This window comes from Melopsittacus undulatus, chromosome 5, assembly GCF_012275295.1.
Source record: "Melopsittacus undulatus isolate bMelUnd1 chromosome 5, bMelUnd1.mat.Z, whole genome shotgun sequence".
NCBI classification, from domain to species: Eukaryota; Metazoa; Chordata; class Aves; order Psittaciformes; family Psittaculidae; genus Melopsittacus; species Melopsittacus undulatus.
This window is the reverse complement of record NC_047531.1, coordinates 7,254,353-7,275,034: the sequence shown is the minus strand read 5'-3', so window position 1 is coordinate 7,275,034 and position 20,682 is coordinate 7,254,353. Positions and strand designations below refer to the sequence as shown.

The 20,682-nt window shown below is 41.5% G+C and overlaps 1 protein-coding gene across 1 annotated transcript in view; it reads left to right on the top strand.

Moving 5' to 3' along the window:
- The first annotated feature begins 5,995 nt into the window (after window positions 1-5,995).
- The window catches only part of RASSF3 (Ras association domain family member 3), a 94,910-nt gene continuing 80,223 nt past the window's right edge, over window positions 5,996-20,682 (top strand). Inside the window, exon 1 of the mRNA XM_013128778.3 lies at window positions 5,996-6,119. Coding sequence (XP_012984232.1) covers window positions 5,996-6,119 — 124 coding nt within the window. The remainder of the gene's footprint in view (window positions 6,120-20,682) is intronic.

Below are 20,682 nucleotides of genomic sequence, written 5' to 3'. Positions count from 1 at the left end.
ACTGAGTTAAATCCTATGTGTCAAACCGTGTTATGAGGAAACTCGGTATCTTCTCTCCAGTTTCAGCCTTGAGTTTGATTTTCCCCATACTCTAAAGGGTAGCTGTGTATGTACAGAAGTGGTTTTCCTAAAGGCTGTTCATTCATTTTCCTGAGTTTACTGCTAACAGTGTAATATCTATTATGAAGCTAAAATTAATACAGAGCTGTGATTTTCACATTGCACTTCTATTATCTGTATTTAGCTTTTAAAGTCATCTTCAACTTTCATTTTTATGCACAAGCCTATATGCAAACATACAGTAAGCCTGCAACCAAACTACATTAAAAATGACAATGTGCATCAGTTTGTACTGGCAGCAGTCTCCTGGAAGGAGTGCATTGCCTTCCCAATGCTCAGCTGAACAAGCACAGCAATGCCCTTTCTCACACACTCACTTCCATCCTAGTTTTGTGCCCATCCTGTCCTGCCTCTGCACGTTTCCAGCACCTGGAAAAGAACATAAAACAAATTACAACCAATTTTACAAAATGAAACAGGGAACAACTGTATGGTACAACAGACAATATTGAAAAGAACCAAGCAGAAATGCTGTTGAAATACAAAAAGATATAGTCTTTTGCATGTAACAATGCATGAGAATATTTAAGGATAGTGTTGGACAGAGCCTTGGATAACATGGTTTAGTGTGAGGTGTCCCTGCCCAGGGCAGGGGGGTTGGAACTGGATGATCTTAAGGTCCTTTCCAACCCTAACTATTCTATGATTCTATATATTGTGGAGTGAAATAAGAACTAACCAGCTATGAACAAATGTGCTTGGGCACTGTGGTTTTCTTCCTTAAAATCCAGGATGTGTTTCATTGGAGCTATTGGTCAGAAGAAACTTCCCTGCTCCTTAAGGGGAGAAATTAATTTATTCCCCAACAGAGAGTCTGTAGCAGAAGTAAGCAATTCATCTCAGAGGACACTGGGATGTGATCAATAGGCTGAATTTGTGTTACCTATTTTATTTTGAATAAACAACACTTCAGGCCTGAAGAAAATGAACCAAAATCCCACTGTATTTGGGGAGAGCTTCTGTGTGAGGTTTGAAATAAGACCTTACAGTTGTTGGTTGTCTGCTCTGGGTTCAGCCATTCTGGGTTCTGTCCTCTGTCCCTGACAGAGGTGGCATACCAAAAACCTTAGGGGTTTCCACTTAAGATGTGCTCAGTGTGCCATAGAAGGGTCAGGACACCACTGCTTGCCCCTACTGCTGCTCAGAGTGAGTGCTGAGGAAGTACTCTCCCAGCCTCTGATCTGCTTTCTGCCTTGGCATCCTGTCTTCTCCAGAAACTTTGCAGGTCACAGTTCATCTTGTAGAGCACTTTACTCCAGGATGGGACTAAATATGCCCAAGGGGCACTGGTCTTTCTCTGCTGACTGTGAAGGGAGCCATGGCAACCAGCTCAGCTGCAGACATCTGCATTGAATTAGATGGAGCCAGCTACCTACTTGTACGGTGACACTTCCGTAGACCCATGAAAAGGAGTTGATGCTGCTCAAGCTCATTTAATGCTCATTTGCTTCTCCATGTTGGAGGAGTTTCATCCAATTTTCTTGCTGTTTTACTTAAAAAGTCATTCTAATCATAGGAATGTGTCTGGATAGAAGCATTTTTTACAGAAAGTCATGTTGGATGGGAATTTCTAGTGATACAGATCTGGTTCACTTTGATGTGCAGCAAGGTTTGGGTTGCATCATCTTTTTATGGTATTTTTGTCTCTTAGCATAGCTGTCATCCATTGCACATGGTGTAAGGCATTCAACATTCTTCCTCTTGTCAGTTTACTTTTGTATCATATTTATTACATATTGGCATATAAATTATTGGGAGCCTTAATAACAGAGGATTGAACATGTGAAATACTTTTGATGTCACAGCTAAAAAGGTGTCTATACATTCTATTTTAACCTTATTTATCTGCAGTAGATCATGAAATCCGATAACAAGTGTGTTCTACATCAGATTGGTTCCTGCAGTTCTTCAATTTCCACCTTTCAAACGGAGGGAAGGTTTTGGAAGCTGCAGATCACCAATCACTGGTTAATTTTTAATCCCTTCTTTTTGTGCATGTGCAGCTGCTGAGAATCAAAGGGTTTTTTGGAAACCTCACAAATATAGCTACTTATTTGGATTAGGGAGGGATGAACAGCTGAGCTGGAAATCAGAAGTATTATGCTGGTTTTGCTGAACTAAGCTGAAATGCAGCAGTTTTTGTTTCTTTACTTTTAGTAGTTGTGTTGCATTCTTGTTAAGCTCCCTAGCAGCTGCATAGCTTTGTCACACATGATGTTACCCATTACGTTTCAGTTTGAGTTCTGTGATGCTGTGTCTTGACAGTGTCATGCAAATGCAGTGATACTGGAGCCTGACCCCTCTCTCGCTGCTTGGATACAATTTACTCTGACAAATGGCTGAACAGGGTTTAAGGAAGGTCACAGTTTTTGCTTATAATTTCTAGATAAATCTATTTCACACATTCAGTTCTGTCCAGTGCACAGTTGTGGTGTTTCTCTGCATAAACCAGTTCTGCATTGCTGAAATCTTTCAGTTCATTTCAGATCTGTCAGGCAAAAAGTGAAGGAAAGCAGTCCATGGAGGCCTGGAAGTCTCTACCTCACTCTCTGGAAGCTCAAACTCCATCAATGTGGAAAATATCTTAGTGCAGACTGGCTTGTAAATACCTCCCCACACTGAACTCTGCCTGTTGGGGTGGTATATAGCATAGTGTCTCATACCCAAACCATGACATGTTGTAAAGACACCACCTCATTTTCCAAGTACATTATTATCTAAGAAAGCAAAAACTCATTTTGAGTCCAGCTAATAGGGACATTTGCTAATGCAGGCAAGCAGATATTCCTCAATACATTTAGTTTTTCCTACACAGTTTCCGCTGTGAATTGATGTGTGTGTATCTTTGTTCCTGAAACCAGACTGAATGGAGAAGTTCCAGTTAAAGCAAATGAAATCCTTTGCTCATCCCAGTCATCTGCTACCCAAGAGCTGTGAGGAGTGGAAATGACAGTAACTCCTCAATGAAGAAAAATACTGTTCAGCCCCAGAGCAGGGAAAGTTCTGCATCTGCCCCCCATTGGGTACCACTGTCTGTGCTCCTCCTTACTGTTAGACTTCACTTCTGTTATCTCAGCACTGCAGCATTGCTCTAACAAATGCTCTCCTGCCAAGGTGGTGACTTGCCACACATCCCGGCCCGTGAGTGGAGAGCACTTGGGATGGGTACCACGTGCATGGAGTCTGCGTGTGGCCTTTCTGCCCTTCACAGGGCCCTGCTGAGATCTGACCTCTGCACTGTTGCAGTGGGTCAGAGGCTGCCCACATAGCAGAACAGGGGGACAGCTGCTCACCTCCCTTTCCAGGCAGGTGGGACGGCAGCATGGACAGTGATCATTCCCTCCCCTCCTCCAGCACACTGCTTAGATGAGCAGAGTATGACCTGGGGGTTGAAATCTGCTTCAAGAAATACCCTTACATGGCTTTTTTCCTTAAAGGGAGGCAGGGATCAAGAGTGTGACTCTGCTCACATTTCAGGTCCTTCTGCCCTCCTTGGAAAGCATCTCAGTGCACTGTCCCTCCCTTTGTCAGAGTAGATTGAAAGGTACACATGTAGCCCTGTCTAGTACCTTTTTAATACAGTGAATGCTTAACTTCAGTAATGCTTCAGTGTAATGTAAGCAGAGTTGTGTCATGAGGGGCTGTGTGAACTCTCCTTAGCCCAGCTGATGCAGCTGATGCAGGCTGACAGCAGTTCATTGCTGTGCAGAGCACAGTGGCTTGTATTCTGAAGTTCACACTTCAGGTTGAGAGGAACCCTCATCATCATCACAGACCCTTCATCTGTGAGCTGTGGGGGACAGGCTGTCATCCATTAGCTCTACATTTTGGCTTAACTAGGGCCTAGGAATGTGAGGTGTTGGAAAAGTCATGCAATTATTACAAGGCTACCACTGCTGTTCAGTTCAGCTTGAATTCAGGTCCATGTTCCCATCTGTATTAACTGGTTTCTTCATAGCATAATTGTCATATTCATCCAACTGACTTTTTTATTTATAGAATGAGTTCTGTTTGCCTTAAAGTGATAGGCAACATTTTATGCTCTCGTCTATTTTGTGCTCCAGTAAGGCACCAAACACCGTAAAGTGTAAACCTCCACAGGTTTGTTATTCTCATCAGCAAATTACCCCTTTATATTGTTATATTCTGACGTGTTTTACTGAATATTTTTAAGCCTCATAAAACACCAGTATAACAAAAATACTGAGTCAGGATTTTCTGTTAGGTGAAGAAAACACTTTTGTGCTGTTATATCCTACTTACGATCACACATACCTATATGGATTCTTTACCAAGTTATAGCACTAATTGTCCTAACAAATATTCACTCTGAAATAGTTTGGGGATTTTTTTTATACCATTTTGATTTTTGCTAAAAGTTTGTATGTATAAATCTCACAAAAAAAGAAAGTCACTGTTTGATTTGGTATTTGGCAGGTGCTCTTGAGCATTCAAACCCGTGCTGCTTCCTGAAAGACGCAAGTAAGCTGTTGTGCCTTTAACCCTGCTTCTTGCCTGTGCTGAATTGGGTGGCAGACCTCCTGCTTCTGCTAAAACTGTCACTTTGCTACTAAATTCCCCTTGGTATGATAGGGTGGAGCTCGGAACAAGAAAGTCTGGTGGCCTGAGTCCTGCCTTCTGCTCCTTCATTGACACTGGCTGAAGAATTGTGACAGATAGAGTATAAATGGAAATGTGTATTTGTATACAGAGACATACTGACCAGAGGAAATGCAATCTATCTCACTGTGTCCTGAGAAGCAGCAGTATGCTAAAAATGTCAGGGTTATAAAACGGGGTTAAATATTTCACATGTTTTAGTGAAGAAAAATACATTGTGAATTCTAGAAGAGTTATTAACTGTGTGCTGTGGACATAGCTGGTGTAACAAAGCCCTTACTTTCTGTAGTTTAAAAGTTGATATGAAAGGATCTTTGTTTTGTAATGACATTAGTCTCGATTTTCAGTGTTTTCTACAGAAAAAAAAAATCAAACATGAGAAGCTGAAAAGAAACTTGTGACATAATTGAGGAAATCATACTAAGCTTAGCAAATGGTTCAATAGAGTTGCTGTTCAGAGGCTATGCTAGAATTTGTGATAAGTGTTGCAGGGGCATATATTGATTCATAGCATCTCTAGATCTACAAATTAATATGTATTGTACTTGATTCATGTATAGTCTTAAGTACTGAGATGCTCTTAATTTCTTTGGATAGTGATATGTTGATAGATGCTCAATTCTTAAATAAACTGTGCCAGTGAATAACTTGACTTCTATGTTTGCCTTAAAATCCATGAGAAGTTGCATTAACGTCCCATTTATCTAAGGAAATCTCTATAAAACATACTGCTAAGAACCTTTGTATGAAGATACATTTAGCAATACACTTAGCAGTACAATAGAAGGCACATAAGTGTCTTTGAAAATACTCTCTATAGATAAAAGTCTATTGACTTAGATGAAGAGCTTTTGAAAGGGAACTTGTCTGTATCAGTTTTGGGGTTTGTTTCCAGCCTAGAAGGGGTAGCTAGAGATGAACAAACGAGCCTCTCTCAACCTTTCAGTGGAAAACATGTCTTGTTTTAACATCATTGGAAACACAGTACCAGGTTAAGAGTCTGAAGCAGTGGTCTTTCTTTAGCCAGAGCATCTATTAATATAGCTGCTTCTCGTAATAAAGAGGGAGGTCTGGAGGGCTCTGAGTGGAGTGACGGAGAGGGAGGGGATTTAGGACTAACAGGTGGTCCCGAGACGTGCTGGCTGACGCTGAGCTCAGAGCGAGCACACTCTGTGTGGGTATTCATGGGCTTTCCTCCCTCTGTCTGCATACATGAGTCTGTTGTTCCTGGTGTAGCTGTGGAGCCCTTTCAGCTATGGCAGTAAGGAGTGACTTGAGCAAAACCATCAGGAGGATAGCACGGTTTTTTTACTGGTTTCCTAAATCATTGGGCAGTTCAAGGAGGAGGAGGACAGTGAAACTTCTCTGGAAGTCTGCTGGTAAGCCTGCTGCTATGTTTCTTCAGTTTCTTATGTTTTTCCTGCTAAAAAGAAATTCAAAGAGAAAGATAATTTATTCCCTTTCAGCTGGTTGATTTTCCAGGCCAGCATTGTTTGCATTTTTCCATTCTCTGAGGCTCATTAGGCAAAACTCTGGAAATATTCTGAAAATGCAATGGAAGGCTCATTAGGCTTGTTCACATGAAGAATTCTCTTGCAGCCATATAATTTATTCTTATTAATGCCCGTGATATTTGGTGTCTTGTTTTTGTAGACCTTGTTTCTCCCTTAGGTATGTATATAGGAGCTCTAATATGGCTTGAGTACCTTACAGAAAATTATTTAGACTTGCCCTAACCTGTTAATTGATCTAGAAGTCTATGTGAAGATCAAACTGACTGAAGACTCATTGTACCAGTGTTCACACAAAGCAATGACCAACTAGAGAGGGCTTGTGCTCAGCAGTGATGCGCTGTCCTTCACTTCCATCGTACCAGCTGAATTACAATGCAGATCACCAGTCAGTAAAAGGCATTGCTCCTAATGACACCTTCGTGCTCTGATCCTTGCCTAGTTCTAGCAGAGGGGTGTTTGCATCTCTCAGATTAACATTCTCATAAACACTCTTAAAGCCCAAAGACTGTTTCTTCACTCTAGTGTGGTCTGTTAAAGCTGGTGCTCAGGTGTATTCGCAGGGGTTTGTTCAAATAACAGATTTGTGGCTCTGGGAAGGGAAGGACAAGTTGTATGTATCATCTGAAATCTGTCACAGAAACACTGTTGGTCCAGATATCTAAATGACATGTGACTTCTTCCCAAGTGAAGGAGTCCACAGACTTCAGATATCCAGAGGGAAATCCCAGCTCACTGAAGCCTGTGGCAAAACTTTCCTTGACTAAACCTAAAGCTTCAATAAGCCTCTGTTTGAATATTGGTAATCTCAAGTCTTCCCAATACATCAAATCATCATGAGTTTTCATCAGATCATTCCTGATTCTTTTTCTTACTGTAATAGCATAAGAGTCTAAAAACATCAATAAATGCTATTTAGAGCTTTAATTGCTAGCTGAGTTGCATGTGAAAATGTTTATATGCCAGTTATCTCCTCCCTCAGTACCACGAATGAATATTTGCATCCGTGACTTGTAACGAGAAACAATGTCAACTTCAAGTGCTTTAAAATAATACTTTTTGTGGGTGTTTTCTCCCCATCTCCCTCTACATCTAGTGGTTTGAATAAGATTTGCCTTTCTGCCATCATTTTAATGTGTATATATGTATATATGCATCCCTTTTGAACTAAATAGTGTCAGAAGTGCCCTAAATGTTCTTTTTTACCCATTCAATGAGACAGTGATGACGAAATTGTGTGTTTGGTGGAAGTGTGACATTTTAGCAGAAGGTTACAGCCAAGCAGAAAGAAATCTCAGTGTGACAATTCAGGTCAAACTTCTCATAACTTTACAGAAGCCAATCTTGTTGACTACATCTGTAATAAACTGGAAGTTGAAGGCCTGATGCTCCTCTCACAGGTAAGGGATACAGCTCCTGTTTGCAGTGATGTCTTTACAAAGACAACAAGTAGCATGAACCCTTAGCTACACAGAGGGCTGTGAGCATTCTGCCTTCTTCTTGAGTGGCCAGATTTTTCCTCAGGATCTCGAGGAACTACCAGATCTCTCACATGCTTCCTTAACTCTGAAACACCCTGTTTTAGTAACATGTTTTAACCAGATTGTTCTTCTGTTCTGCGAGAGTTCTCCAACACATAAGCCTGGTTTGATCAGTACTCACCATCTAGCTGCCTTGGTACACAAACAGATTTACCCTTGCCCCCAGCATACTGGAGTTTTCAACTTTATTTATGCCTTTGCCTTTCTGCCAGGTTTTGCTCCAGTATTGGCACTAATAGATATTTTTTGGCTGGGTCAGCCAGGATGAGCCAGCAGAACAGTTCTGCATTGCTACACTTGTTCCAGACATGAATAACCCGGCTGATAATTAAAGCTTTCTGTAATACTTGCTGATAGTTTTTATCCACTTATGCTGCAACAGATAAATTCATGTTTGAACAATAACAAGAGAGAAACTTCCATGATCTGGATGTGTTAGGAAGAGCAGAGATGACATTCTCTAATATGCTTTGTCATAGATTTTGTGTGACATCATACAACATTTGAACCAGGAGATGGGCATGGTGCCTCTGCATAGGAACCTCAGACTTGTTCCTTTATTTGTGCTTCTGTCACTGTGTCTCAGGATGCCATGTCCTCTCTGCCTGGCCCAGAAACAAGATCTGCCCAAGCACAGAATTAGTTTTTAAGTATGAGAATTAATTCAGTACTGTTGTAGGTCACTGTGTTCAGAAAGTGGCATTTTATGCAAGTTTAGAAAGAGCTATGAAAGCATAATTAGGTTGCTGTTCATAAAAAACCTTAGTTTTCCAGCCTGTCCTTGGATGACTGCTTTGGGATTGTTGGCCACAGAATATTGCCTACAGATACCCTGCTCCTCTCTAAGCTATAAAAGAAGGAAGAAGAGTTAAGGGTGCTCTTCGATAACTGCTTTTGACTAAATTACTTACTGAATGACTAGAAAAATATCTTAGACATGGTTCAGAATGTACAAAATGTAGCTGATAATGTTTTAAGTGCATTTAGTTTCATCAAGGGTACATAACATCTTGTAAGAGGCTTAAGTGGAAGGGTGTAGTATTTAGGGCTCTGGAGCCTTAATTTCTTTGCAATGTGTTTGGATTATTTCCTACAACATCCTCATAGAATTAGTGTTGAGACATCATATGACTAGAAGTTTTATTGTGATGAAGTGCATACATACAGGGAGGGGAATTGAAACACAAAGGTATTAGGAAAAAATACCATAGAGGGCCATGCTAAGACCATAGAAAGCAATGATCAAAAGAATAAAAGGGACAAGTAGCTCCCATTTTCTCTGTCTCATAGCAGAGGAAGAAGGTGAAGGGTGACAAATGTAAAGGAGGTGAAGGGAGTGTGTTTTTTCATGTTTTATTCAGTGTGTAATTAAATTGTAGAGCTCATTACCAGAGGATGCTGCTGAGGCCAGGAATGTAACAAGATTTAAAGAGGGTCTGGAAGAATACAATATTCAATATTACGACAATTGATGCTACAAGAGAAGCTTTGAGAGAGACATGAATCTTCTTGCTTCAGGGTTTAAGCTAATTTTTAACAATTAGGCATTAGTTTGAGATAATTTTGTGGCTCAGATCCCACAGCTGTTATTGTTTCTTGCAGTTCCTTCTGAAACTGCTAATGCTCACCCCTGGCAGAGATGATCTTACAACCTGCACTGATTTCAACCTTTAGGACAGTTTTAATGCTTGTACAGGAGAAAACCAGATTTTAGACCTGTTCAGAAACCATTCCATAGTATCCTGTGGAAAATGTGAAAAGCACAGTGCTTGCTGTCATGTTTTTCACTTGGGCAAAACTGCCCCAGTGTCAGATTTTGTGTAGTCCTGTTTCTTGCCAAGTCTGACTGGTTCATGCAGAGCTGTGTTCTCAGCTCTTGGCTGGGGAGGGTTCTCATCAGTTTGAGCTACCATCCTGCTATGTACATTGAAGGGTTTTTCAGGGGGCAGAAAGTGAGGATTTATTGAGAAAATGATAAACTAACTGTATTTCACACAGCCTGAAGGTGGGTTTTACTCTTTGCTGTCAGTTGGGTTTTTTGGTGACTTTTCTGCTCTAGTGTTCTACCACTTTAGTCCATCTCTAATATTGAAGTAACGGAGTATTTTTATTCATTTTGAAGGATTTTTGGTCAGAATTGTCAAGTATCTGCTATAAAGTCATGTTGACATAATAGTATATGTTATGCAAAATAAATAGAAACCTGTACAGAGTGTCCTGGGTTCAGTAGTAGCAGTCATTTTTATTCCTTAGTAGCTGGTGCAGTGCTGTGGTTTTGACTTTCAGCCTGAGAACAGCACTGATAGCACTGATGTTTTTAGCTGCTGCTCAGTAACATTACTCTGACCAAGGACTTTGTGAGTCTCATGCTCTGCCAGGGAGGAGGGGAAGCCGGGAGGAAGCAGAGACAGGACACCTGACCCAAACTGACCAAAGAGGTATTCCATACCACAGCATGTCATGCCCAGTATATAAACTGGGGACAATTACCTGGAAGGGCTAGATCACTGCTCGGTCAGGCTGGGTATCGGTTGGCGGGTGGTGAGCGGTTGTATTCTCTTCCCTGGTTATTTCCCTTATCATTATTATTATTATTGGTGGCAGCAGCAGTGGTTTGTGTTATACCTTAGTTATTGGGCTGTTGTTATCTCAACCTGTGGGAGTTACGTTCTTTCAATTCTTCTCCCCATCCCTCTGGGAGAAGGGTGGGGAGGAAGTGGGGGTGGAAATGAGACAGCAGCTGTGGGGTTCTGATTTACGGCTGGACTTAAACCAGGACAACAGAGTTAAGGTGATATCCTTTAAATTTGCTCCTAAAACAATCCACATACAAAGATTTAACTTATCAGACAAAGAGAAGAGGCAGCCTTTGAACTCTCTCTCTCCAAAATATGTCCAGCTGACAAATCCATAATACATATGGGAAGGGCAATCTAATTTTAGCGTGATAGGTACATTTAGTATGGCTTAGTTTAAATAATTTTTAATTCATGTCTTATTTTCATATTTGGCCAGCTAAGGTATGATGGCTATAAGCACCCGTGTTCTTATGTGACATGACCTCTTTAATTGGTTTAGTTCGGGTATGAGAGGAAGCATACCTAGCACTTGTGAGATGACATAGCTCAGAAATTCATGAACAGGAAATGTCCTTTGTGTTTCTATGTTCTTATCAAAACCCAGCTGGTGAAAGTTACTGCCTCCCCTGCTACCTCAGGCCAGTGGCATGTCAAACCTCTATAGCCGGGTCCATGTCTCTTGCATGGATACCTGCATCTGTCCAGTGAGCACCTATAGGTCTCCTGTGGTTTTAGTAAAAAGTAGTTAATCTGGCCATCCTCACAGTTCACTGAGGCCCCTCTGCTCTTCTGAGGATCAGCATAGAAGCAGTGCTCTGTTGGTGGGGTGGGTATGTCAGGCCAAGCAAGGGCTTGCAGAGCTTGCAGAGGGGTAATCGGAAGGACAGCATCCATTGTTGAGAAAAATGGAGAGAGTTTTGGCCCACCAAGGATGATAAATGGAGTGGAGGGGCATCTGAGAGCTGTGGCTCTAGAGCATTCAGGCTCATGTGGGTGGACAGTGGTTGTCTCCAAGGGAATATCATTTGAATGATTAATTAGCTGTGTTTGGGAGAGGGAGCAGAAGGACACTCTCAGTGGCAGGCAGCTGTCTGTACACTTGTATTGTACTTGTACTGGATGTACATCAGTTATATTTAGACCTAACGTGGTAGTAGATGAGGTGAGCTTATGACTGCCGAACAGGAGAGTGCTGTTCTGGAGCAACCCAAGTCATGTCTTGCAGGGACCTGCTGGGGTGGGTAACCAAGACTTCTGACCCAACTTGTTCAGACTGCTGTGTCTATTTCCTGGACATCTAGTTCATGGCTCTGAGTTCTGTAGTGCTGGAGATGGGTGGGGATACTGCAGCAGGTTGGAAGAAAGTAGAAGGTGATGGCCTTTTGCCATCAGACCATACATACAAAATTGCTGCCTACATTAGGACTGGTTGCAGATCTTTCAGTTGATATTTGTTCATTTACTGTGGACATTTCAGCCCATTTGATTTTAACATTCTTAATCATAATTTAATAGCCTGTGTCCAGTGTTAGATTATTAATGGAAGTGTATCATTTAAAGATCCTTTGTGTTGTGAAAGCACGCGTTAGTTTCTAGTCTCCTTCTCAAAAACATCTCTGTATGTGTTTTCCTTATCTCTTTTCATTTTGAGTATATATACACATTTAATTTTTCTTGCATGGTATTACTTGAAAGTGCACTTACCTAGTTCTAGAGGAAGCTGTGCCAGCATCTGCAATAAAAAAGCATTTATTAACAACATTAAGAGGAAGATGGGTGCAGGATATCAGTGTTAACAGGTCATCAGGGTAGTTTAAAGATAACTGTAGAAGGCTGTAGAAAAAACACATCATACTGAGTGACTGGGCACTAAAACAAAATTCAGTGTTGATAAATATGAACTATATGGCTAAAACGCTGACAGTGCATATGGAACAGTGGCTTCTTCATCACTTTGAAAGCAGAATTAATCACATGGATGGTTCTTTGAAGAGACTCTTCTCAATGTTCAAGCTAACAGGGAGCTGAATATATGAATGTATTAGGAAAGAAATAAAGTAAAAGCCCATAAACCCCTGCTGTGCTCACATGTCATATGAAGCAGTTTGGTCACCCCACCCTCTTAAAAAAGATACTGTAGTATTTGAAGATACAAGAGGAGGCTTTGGATTATCAAAGACATCAGCGAACTCCTGCAGACCAGGGCCTTTCTGCTTGGTAAGACACAGCTGCAAGAGAATATGCTCCAGCACTAACAGGAGCAGTGTGGAGAATTGAAAACAGCATAGTTATTGACCATTTCTCATAGTATAAAAGTCAGGGCAGTGCAATGAAATGGTGAAACAAGGGGCTTAGAACAAGCTACTCTTTCACATACATACACATGCACGTAATTTAGTTGTGGAACTGACTGATACAGAATGTTTCGGAGGCTAGGAGTATAAATGTATTCAAGAAGAGATTAGATTAATTGATGGAGGAAAGAGCCATCAAGAGATATTAAATAAAATGATGCAGATACAGGCTCTGGCTCATTTATTTCTTGTAAGTTGCAGATTGCCAGACAGTCAAAAGGCATAAGGAGGAAATATCACTCAATACTCACCTTTTTCTTTCCTCATACATCTTTCCAAAGCATCTGCTGCTAGGTTCTTCCCAAGACAGGCTACAGGCCTAGACAGATCTTTGGTCTAACACAATCCATCTGTTATTATGGGGTATTTTCAGGTGCAGTACTGTTAAAGATGCATTCTGTCAGTGTCCAGAGAACCCATGGTATATTTTTCTCTATAGCAGTTATTGCTCACAGCTCTTACCAGTCATATGGCTTTTGCAAATTGCATCACATGTTGTTTTATTTAATTTCTCAGATAATTAGATGAGACAAATGTGGCATCTTACTAAATTCCTTTTTCCTTGGCTCTACCAGTTTTAAATGAGACAAGACAAATCTCTGCCTTCTCTGCTTCCTTTCCAAGGAAAATTCTGATTTGTACCGAGAGATGCTTATGAGCCTGTGATAAATGTAAGAAAGACTGAACTTCATCTCATATGCCCAATCACTGCTTGGATGGGGATTACTGAAGTGAACGTGTGTAACAGGAAAGATGTCCATGTCACCAGGAACTGCTAGTACACCCTATGCCTATTGTAGACTTGCTCTTCTGAAGTACTTTGGAAGATTTAATTTTATGTCCTGTTTCTCTGCACTCATATTTCTTGTTTCTTCTGCCAATATCAAGCAACAGCAGTTGGAAGACACTGTTTGTCTCCACTGCATCCCTTTGCTGCCCTGCTAGCTTGTAGGAAGGTAAGAGGAAGAAATGAGAGTGACCAACTCTGTGCATTAAGCTAAGCACCTCTCCAGTACATCTTCTTTAAGGCCCACTATCAAGAGTGGGAGTGATGACCTATAGGATCTGAAATAAAAGCTGTGGGTTGGTCATTTATGAAAAGGAACATTAATAAATTAGTAGTGCGGAATTACCCCTTTTAAAGAGATAATGTAACATTAGAGCCTGATGCGTAAACATAGACTGAGCTTGGATGCGGCATGCAAAAGCACGCTCAGAATTGAGGTGTGCGCAGTGTTAGAGATGATCTGCACAAGCACAACTGTTTTTGTATTAAGGTTCATTTAATTTGATGAGTTTGACTCAACGTTTTCCTCATCTCCCATTTAAACATAGCAGTCTGCAGGTTTTGGCTGGCAGAAAGTTGAAGTTTTCAAACTTCACGTGATCTGTCAGTTAAAAGCCTGGCTAGGATATGATTGCTGGTTTCATCTCCCCTAATAGAACAATCATTGATCCTTCAGCAGCAATTCAGAATAAACTCCCAGTATCGTGCCAGGTAAAGTAGATAAATCGAGTATTCGGAGCTCTCAGGACTGTTTTTCTATAATCCATCCCTTCCATGAACTGAAAACCTCTGGTCAGGAGCCTACAAGCTCCTCGGCAGCACAGGCAGCCAGACTTAAACCATGCTTCTCTTTCCAGTTCTTACTTTTGGTCAGGTTTCTTCTAAAGGAAAAACTAGAGAAAGAGCTGATTGCGAGTTAACTTTATGCTGGCTGGTTTGAGGATTCAGCAACAGAGGGCACTAGAGTAAGCGCTTTGAAAAAGCAGTCTCTTCCCTGGTTTTACATATGGAAGAGAGATATCACTGTTTTTGGGGTGGGTTTTTTTGTGTGGAGAAAGGTTTTTTCCTACCCATATGTGTCAGCTCTTAATGTTGGAAATAGGATAACAGTCAGAGCAAGCAGAAATCCCAAAATACCAGCATGACACAGTGGAACTGTGCAAATACTTTGGATCAATTTTTGCCTTTTTAAACAGGAATTCTCCTGCTATCTTTCATCACATTTGCAGTGCAGCAGTGTATGTAGCCATGTGTTCCCAGGTGCTCACTGAATGCCTTTAGTTCTGCCCAAGGTGGATTTCAAATGCATTTTCTGAAGGCTCCACAAAAAGGAAACCAGGCATGAGAAGCAGGTGCACCCACATCCCCATCCTCAGTCAGGCTCTGTTCTCCTGAGGGTCAGGAATTCAGCACTGGGCTGCTGCGTTCTGTGGTTTCTATGTGAAAACCTAATTTAATTTAAAGACAACTTGGGCCACTTTCAAGTGATTGGTGGAACATGCTGGATCTGGTGGATTAGATTGGTAGTTAGGATCCAAATGTCTGTGGGCAGATTTGTGAGAGGAAAGGGGCTGTAACCCCTATTTTAGTATCATAGGCACTGTGCTGTCGTATCACTGCTGCAAGCCTAGCTCAGTGCAGTGCCACGGCTCCTCTCTGACTGCTCAGCAGTTCATAATGTTACCTAACCAAATCTTGTAAGACCAAGTCTTACACAAATAAGCATAAAAAGAAGAATTACTAGTTTCTATGGGAAATCAAACCTAAGTAAATAATTGTGAGTTCCTTCAGGGCAGCTTGAATCTAGGATTTTATCCTCAGGGAACTTTTTTCTCTTCGTGGCATAACTTCAGTGCAGTTTCTTAATATCAGAATTGGAGAATAAGTTGTGGGTAAGCCTTAAGGTTATCTTAAGGTTTTTGGTAGAGCGTGACAGTGTCCCTTGAAAGGGACCTCTGAAAACTGGCCATGTACCTGGGGAGGAGAAGCTTGCTTTCCTAAAACCTCCTGTTCCCAGTTTCATCCTTTCACGTTTGGTCTCAAAGCTCAGGACAGAAGGAAGTTATCTGCCTAAGGAGCTTATTTCCTATGGTGTGCATTGTATTTTGGACTGTTTCCTCAGAAGGCTGTGCAAGCAGAGTCAGCTTAAAGCTATAGCCTGGAAGTTTAACTAAAGAATACTGTAGATGTATGTACAATAGAAGGACCTAAGGAGGAAAGAGAAAAGAGGCATTTCCTCCCCTTCACATGCTGGCATTACTGTGTAGTGGTCCTGTGCTCAGTTAACTCCAGGGAAGCCCTACAGAGAGGAGGCATTTCAGGCTGGGGAAGGAGAGCTCAGCCCTATGCCCTTCAGTCTGCTTCCCAGAAACAGGCAGATCTGAGAGCTCCCAAAAGCACGATAGCCCTGGGGTGGTCTCAGGAGGGGCTGTGGCCCAGCTCTCCAGCTAGATGTGATGCTGAAACAGATAAAGGGTATGGGGAGAAGTAAATATAATCTAAACTTGCATTTCCTTGTCCTGTGCTTTTCTTTTTAAAGTGTTTCCAAAATCACAAATTTATGTCTTAACCCTTACTTCGAGTGCATGAAGTAAACATTTTTAGCCTTGTTTGCAAAGAGATTCTGTGATTATTTCAGGGTGGTCTGGCAAATAGTGGGTATTCTGTTTCTGTGGGAGTGGTGACTGTAAACAGGACTGCTCGCAGTGTTATCTGCCCAAAAGAGGTGTAGTAGCTCTCAAGAGCCTTGGCCTGTTTATAGGCTGGTTGTATGGAATCCCAGGTTGTGACAAGTCTTAGCTGGAGCCTGTTGGCAAGCACTAGAAGGGGGGTGAAGACCCAGGACTGTTGTCATATCGATAAAAATACAAATGAGCTTTACAAACAAAATAATTGTCTTTAATTCTTTAATAGCTTCAAAGTAAACCAATGGGATTGATGTTTCCATGTCACATAGGCCAAATGCTCAGGGACATTAAGCATCTGAGAACCAGGGTAGATTTTAGTAGCCGAAGATAGGCATTAACCCTTCCTCACACATGGTTTTTGCAGCCGTTGGCATGAAGAGTGGACAATCCTCCCTCAATGGTCAGGGTCCTTCTCTGTGGTTGCTGCCTGCCAGATTACCTGGTTAACAGTGGTCTCTGGAAGATGCTTCATCCGTGCGGACTCCTACATCCCAGTTCTTCAATTTGCAGCTAGATGGCAATGTCCTCTTCCACTCCCCGAGCCAGCCCGGCTCACTAACCCTCCGGCTAAGGATGACACAGAATGCATGTGTCATGGTGTTTCCCAGTTACCCAGCAAACCCCCTCGCACAAACCAAGATAAGATGAGTTCATACAAAAAAAAGGTATTTAAAAGCCCCAAAACAGAGTACATCCTGTTTTGCAGTTGGAAAGCTGAATTTATTAATTCAGCTTCCTCCTGCTTTTCAAATGTCCTGTCCTCTGGATGTGGCAAAGTCAGTTTGTTGCCGGCCTAGATGATAGATAAACTGTTATCTAAAACCTCTAAATCTTAAACTGATGAGTAATACAGCATTCTTTTGGTGCAATACCCAAACTCTGCTTGGGTAAATCTCTTTGCAGGCCAAAACCCAGTGAGCATTTGTTTTGGGTCATGGACTGTTCTGTTTGAATTAAAACACCTGCCTTCTGCTGAGTTCCAGATATATGCCAATACTGGGTTTTGCAGGTTGTTGCCATAGGCACTCTGGTTAATTTTATCTCAATCCCTGTGAGTGGCTCCTAATAGAGCCTGTTACAGGAGTTTATCCTGTTCCCCGGCCAGGGTTCCTGACCCTGAGTGGGGCTGTGGCAGTTACAGATGGGGCTGGAAGCTGGCAGAGAGTCAGTTTTATCTGGTGTGTATGTAAATGCTTCAGATTGCACAGTGCTAGGATACACAGCTGAAAAAACCAACTGCTAGTATAGTCGAGAGCCTAGAAAAACTGGTGTTGTGTTAATCTGAAGTCAGGTGTAAGTCAAACAACAGTCTCACATACTAATTTGCAGAAATACCCTGCTTTCCAAACAGGCATTTAAACTTTCCAGCAGATAGTACTCATCTGCTTGAAGAAGGCACATCTGGTTTCATCTTCTGGCCTAATTTAGTGCCCCCACTGCCACTTCAGAAGCAAGATGGTTTCAGGGTCTTTTTAGAGATACTTGTAGTGTGCTTCTTAGAGCATTTCCCTAGGAAGCAACTTAAGCCAGTTCTGTGATCTTTCTGTACTTGGGAAGATGGGAGAGGATCCTCTTTATGGGGAGTGAGTATCCCATATAGGGCCTCACAGCCAGTGGCAGTGGCCAGTGTACCTGTTGAAAGCAGAGTCTACAGGCAAATAGCAGAAGACCTTAGTGGCAAAGCAGTACCCATGGCTTTGCTGGACTACAGTCTGACCTAAGCCTTGCATAGTTCCACAACGGGGAAAGAGCACAAAATGTGCAGAGATCCCTTGGGAAGAAAGATGGCCATAAGGAGCTCAGAAGTCTGTCTCCTCTGTAATGGTTGTGATCCCTTAAAAATCATCCATGACTCACCAACTGGGAAATATGGTTACAATTAGCTTTATTTTAATCTCAGACTGATGTTAATTGAGACTAATAAATAATCAGAAATAAAGGGAATTGCACAGAGATAATACTGATGCTACAGATCTTCACCTGTTAACAGCTGTGCTTAACACTTTCTGAAGGCTGTTTGTCCAAGCAGGATTCTCATTCCATTGCAGCTTCAAGTGAAACTGCTAAAGAAGATGTTGGTGACAACTTCAGTGTCACAGTAGAATGCAGACATTTGAGCATCAGCAAAAAGGAGGGCAACCCAACCCATGTTAAGTACAAATTGAAATGTGAGATGTTGATTTCAATGTGTTGTAGAAATACAGTACTGTTCCACCTTGCAGGAGAAATATTGATGAGCTTCATTCTCCTTCCTCTTGTGACCTGCTGGCTGAATACTGATTAAGAATTAAGCATTAAGAACCTTACATGGTTTGAGTATTTTTCCAAGTGGGTTTACAGGCATGCTTTCTGTACAGCAGGCACAGCAGTAATCTTTCTGATTGCTGGGAACCAAGCCACGGGCTCCCAAGTAAAGATGATTTCACTTGCTAACTGCCTAACACACGCAGTCGCAGTAGTATACCCTCCTCACACTTTCTAATAAAGACTTCTTCAGTGTTACTGTGGTTGATAAATTATGCAAACATAATATAAATTTGGCTTTGAACTTCCCATGTGCATCAATTACTCAGGCACAACATACGTTTGCATACCCATTTGGAGGTTAAATTTGTCAGGGCCATCATAGAAATGAACACACACATTTCCTAGGCAGGATAGACTTTGCTGTTGAGCCTCTCTCTGCCTGCCTCTGACAGATTCAGTAATGCTCCATTAGTAGGGTATGATGTTGGAGCATCTGTTGGGTTGCCTATTCACTTGCTTCCGTTCTGCTGTGCCACTCTGGAGCAAATCAGTTATGGGAACAGCCGTTTACAAGCTATCAGGCAAAATCAAGTTTCAGCTGAAGAAAACCCAGCCATCAGGTAGGGACATTCACATAAAACAGATGTGTTGAAGTCTTGCAGTTCACCCCCTTGAAGGCAGGATAGGAGGAATCTTGATTTCATGGGATTTTAAAATGTGCTAATTTATTTCTTCTGTGCCTGTAGTCAAGCTGTTGCTGCAAGAGTAATAAATAATAAGGTGTTTCATTATATCTCCATAGCTGGCAATGCAACTTTTAAAGCATATTTATGTGTTTAATAAATGCATACTTACTTTGCAATTCCTAACTATGCAAAGGTTAGGAATGCATATTCAATATGCATTGATGCATCACTTTCATAAATAACTTCAGTGTTCAGGATAGTCTGGGCATTAATAAAATAAACCTGTTAGCTTTTCTAGATGTCATTGGATGGTTTTATCAACTGTGGCCAGTTAGAGTCCCCAGACCTTTGAATTCAAAGGACAGCATTCATTTCAGACCACATGAGGAAAAAGCACCTGGTTCTGATTACTTTCTAAGCAGAAATAATATGACAACCCACAATCTGATGATGCAAACAGACTTTCCAGAATAACAGCTACTTTTGAACTCATGGCAGTTTTGGGAGTGCTCCAGTAGAGGACTACCAGAAAAAGATGTTATTTTTGATTCAATGCTACATGGACTATTGTGAAACATTGTATGCCATGAATGGAATAAAATAATGTGTTTAATGCTATAGCACATAGGAAAAAAGGTTGAAGTACTGCTGTTGTAGGAAAAAAGCCCAAACATCCTTTTTTCTTGTCTTGCTTATAATCAGCATGTTAAAATCTAGTTTGCAATCAGAAGAGTTTCAGAGATGAAGCTTTTGCATTTTTTGTAGTTATGCTTGTAATAGACAGGCGGAAATTATGGACTTGTCTTACAAATGATATTATAGACTCACAAATTAAAATGAATATAAATGACAAAACAGCATTGAGAGATTATGTTTCCTAATTTGATAAGTAATTCTGTTTCAGAACACCATGTAGCTAATAGATTTTTTTCTAATATTATTTGTGAAGATGCATCTTTAGAATTGGTGCATGCTTGGTATATATGTTTGCACAATGATAGAACATTGGGGAATTAGGGAAGCCTGGTTTCCTGTAGATTCATGCCTCATTTCCTGTAACCTCCTCACCAGACAATGGCACGATGGCTGAGTTTTGCTTGCCTTGCCCTGAGCATGGCTATTAGTTCGGGATTCCCTTCTTTAGCCAGGAGAAGATTATCATAGAATCTTCTAACCTAGAATAGTTAGGGTTGGAAAGGACCTTAAGATCCTCTAGTTCCAACCCCCACTAAACCATGTCACCCAAGGCTCTGCCCAGATTGGCCTTGAACATCCCCAGGGATGGAACATTTAACACTTCCTTGGGCAACCCATTGCAGTGCCTCACCACCCTTACAGTAAAGAACTTCCTTATATCTAACCTGAACTTCCCTATTCAAGTTTAAACCCATTAACCCTTGTCCTGTTGCTATAATCCCTGATGAAGAGCCCATCTCCAGCATCCCTATAGGTCCCCTTCAGATATTGGAAGGCTGCTCTGAGGTCTCCACGCAGCCTTCTCTTCTCCAGGCTGAACAGCCCCAACTTTCTCAGCCTGTCTTCATACAGGA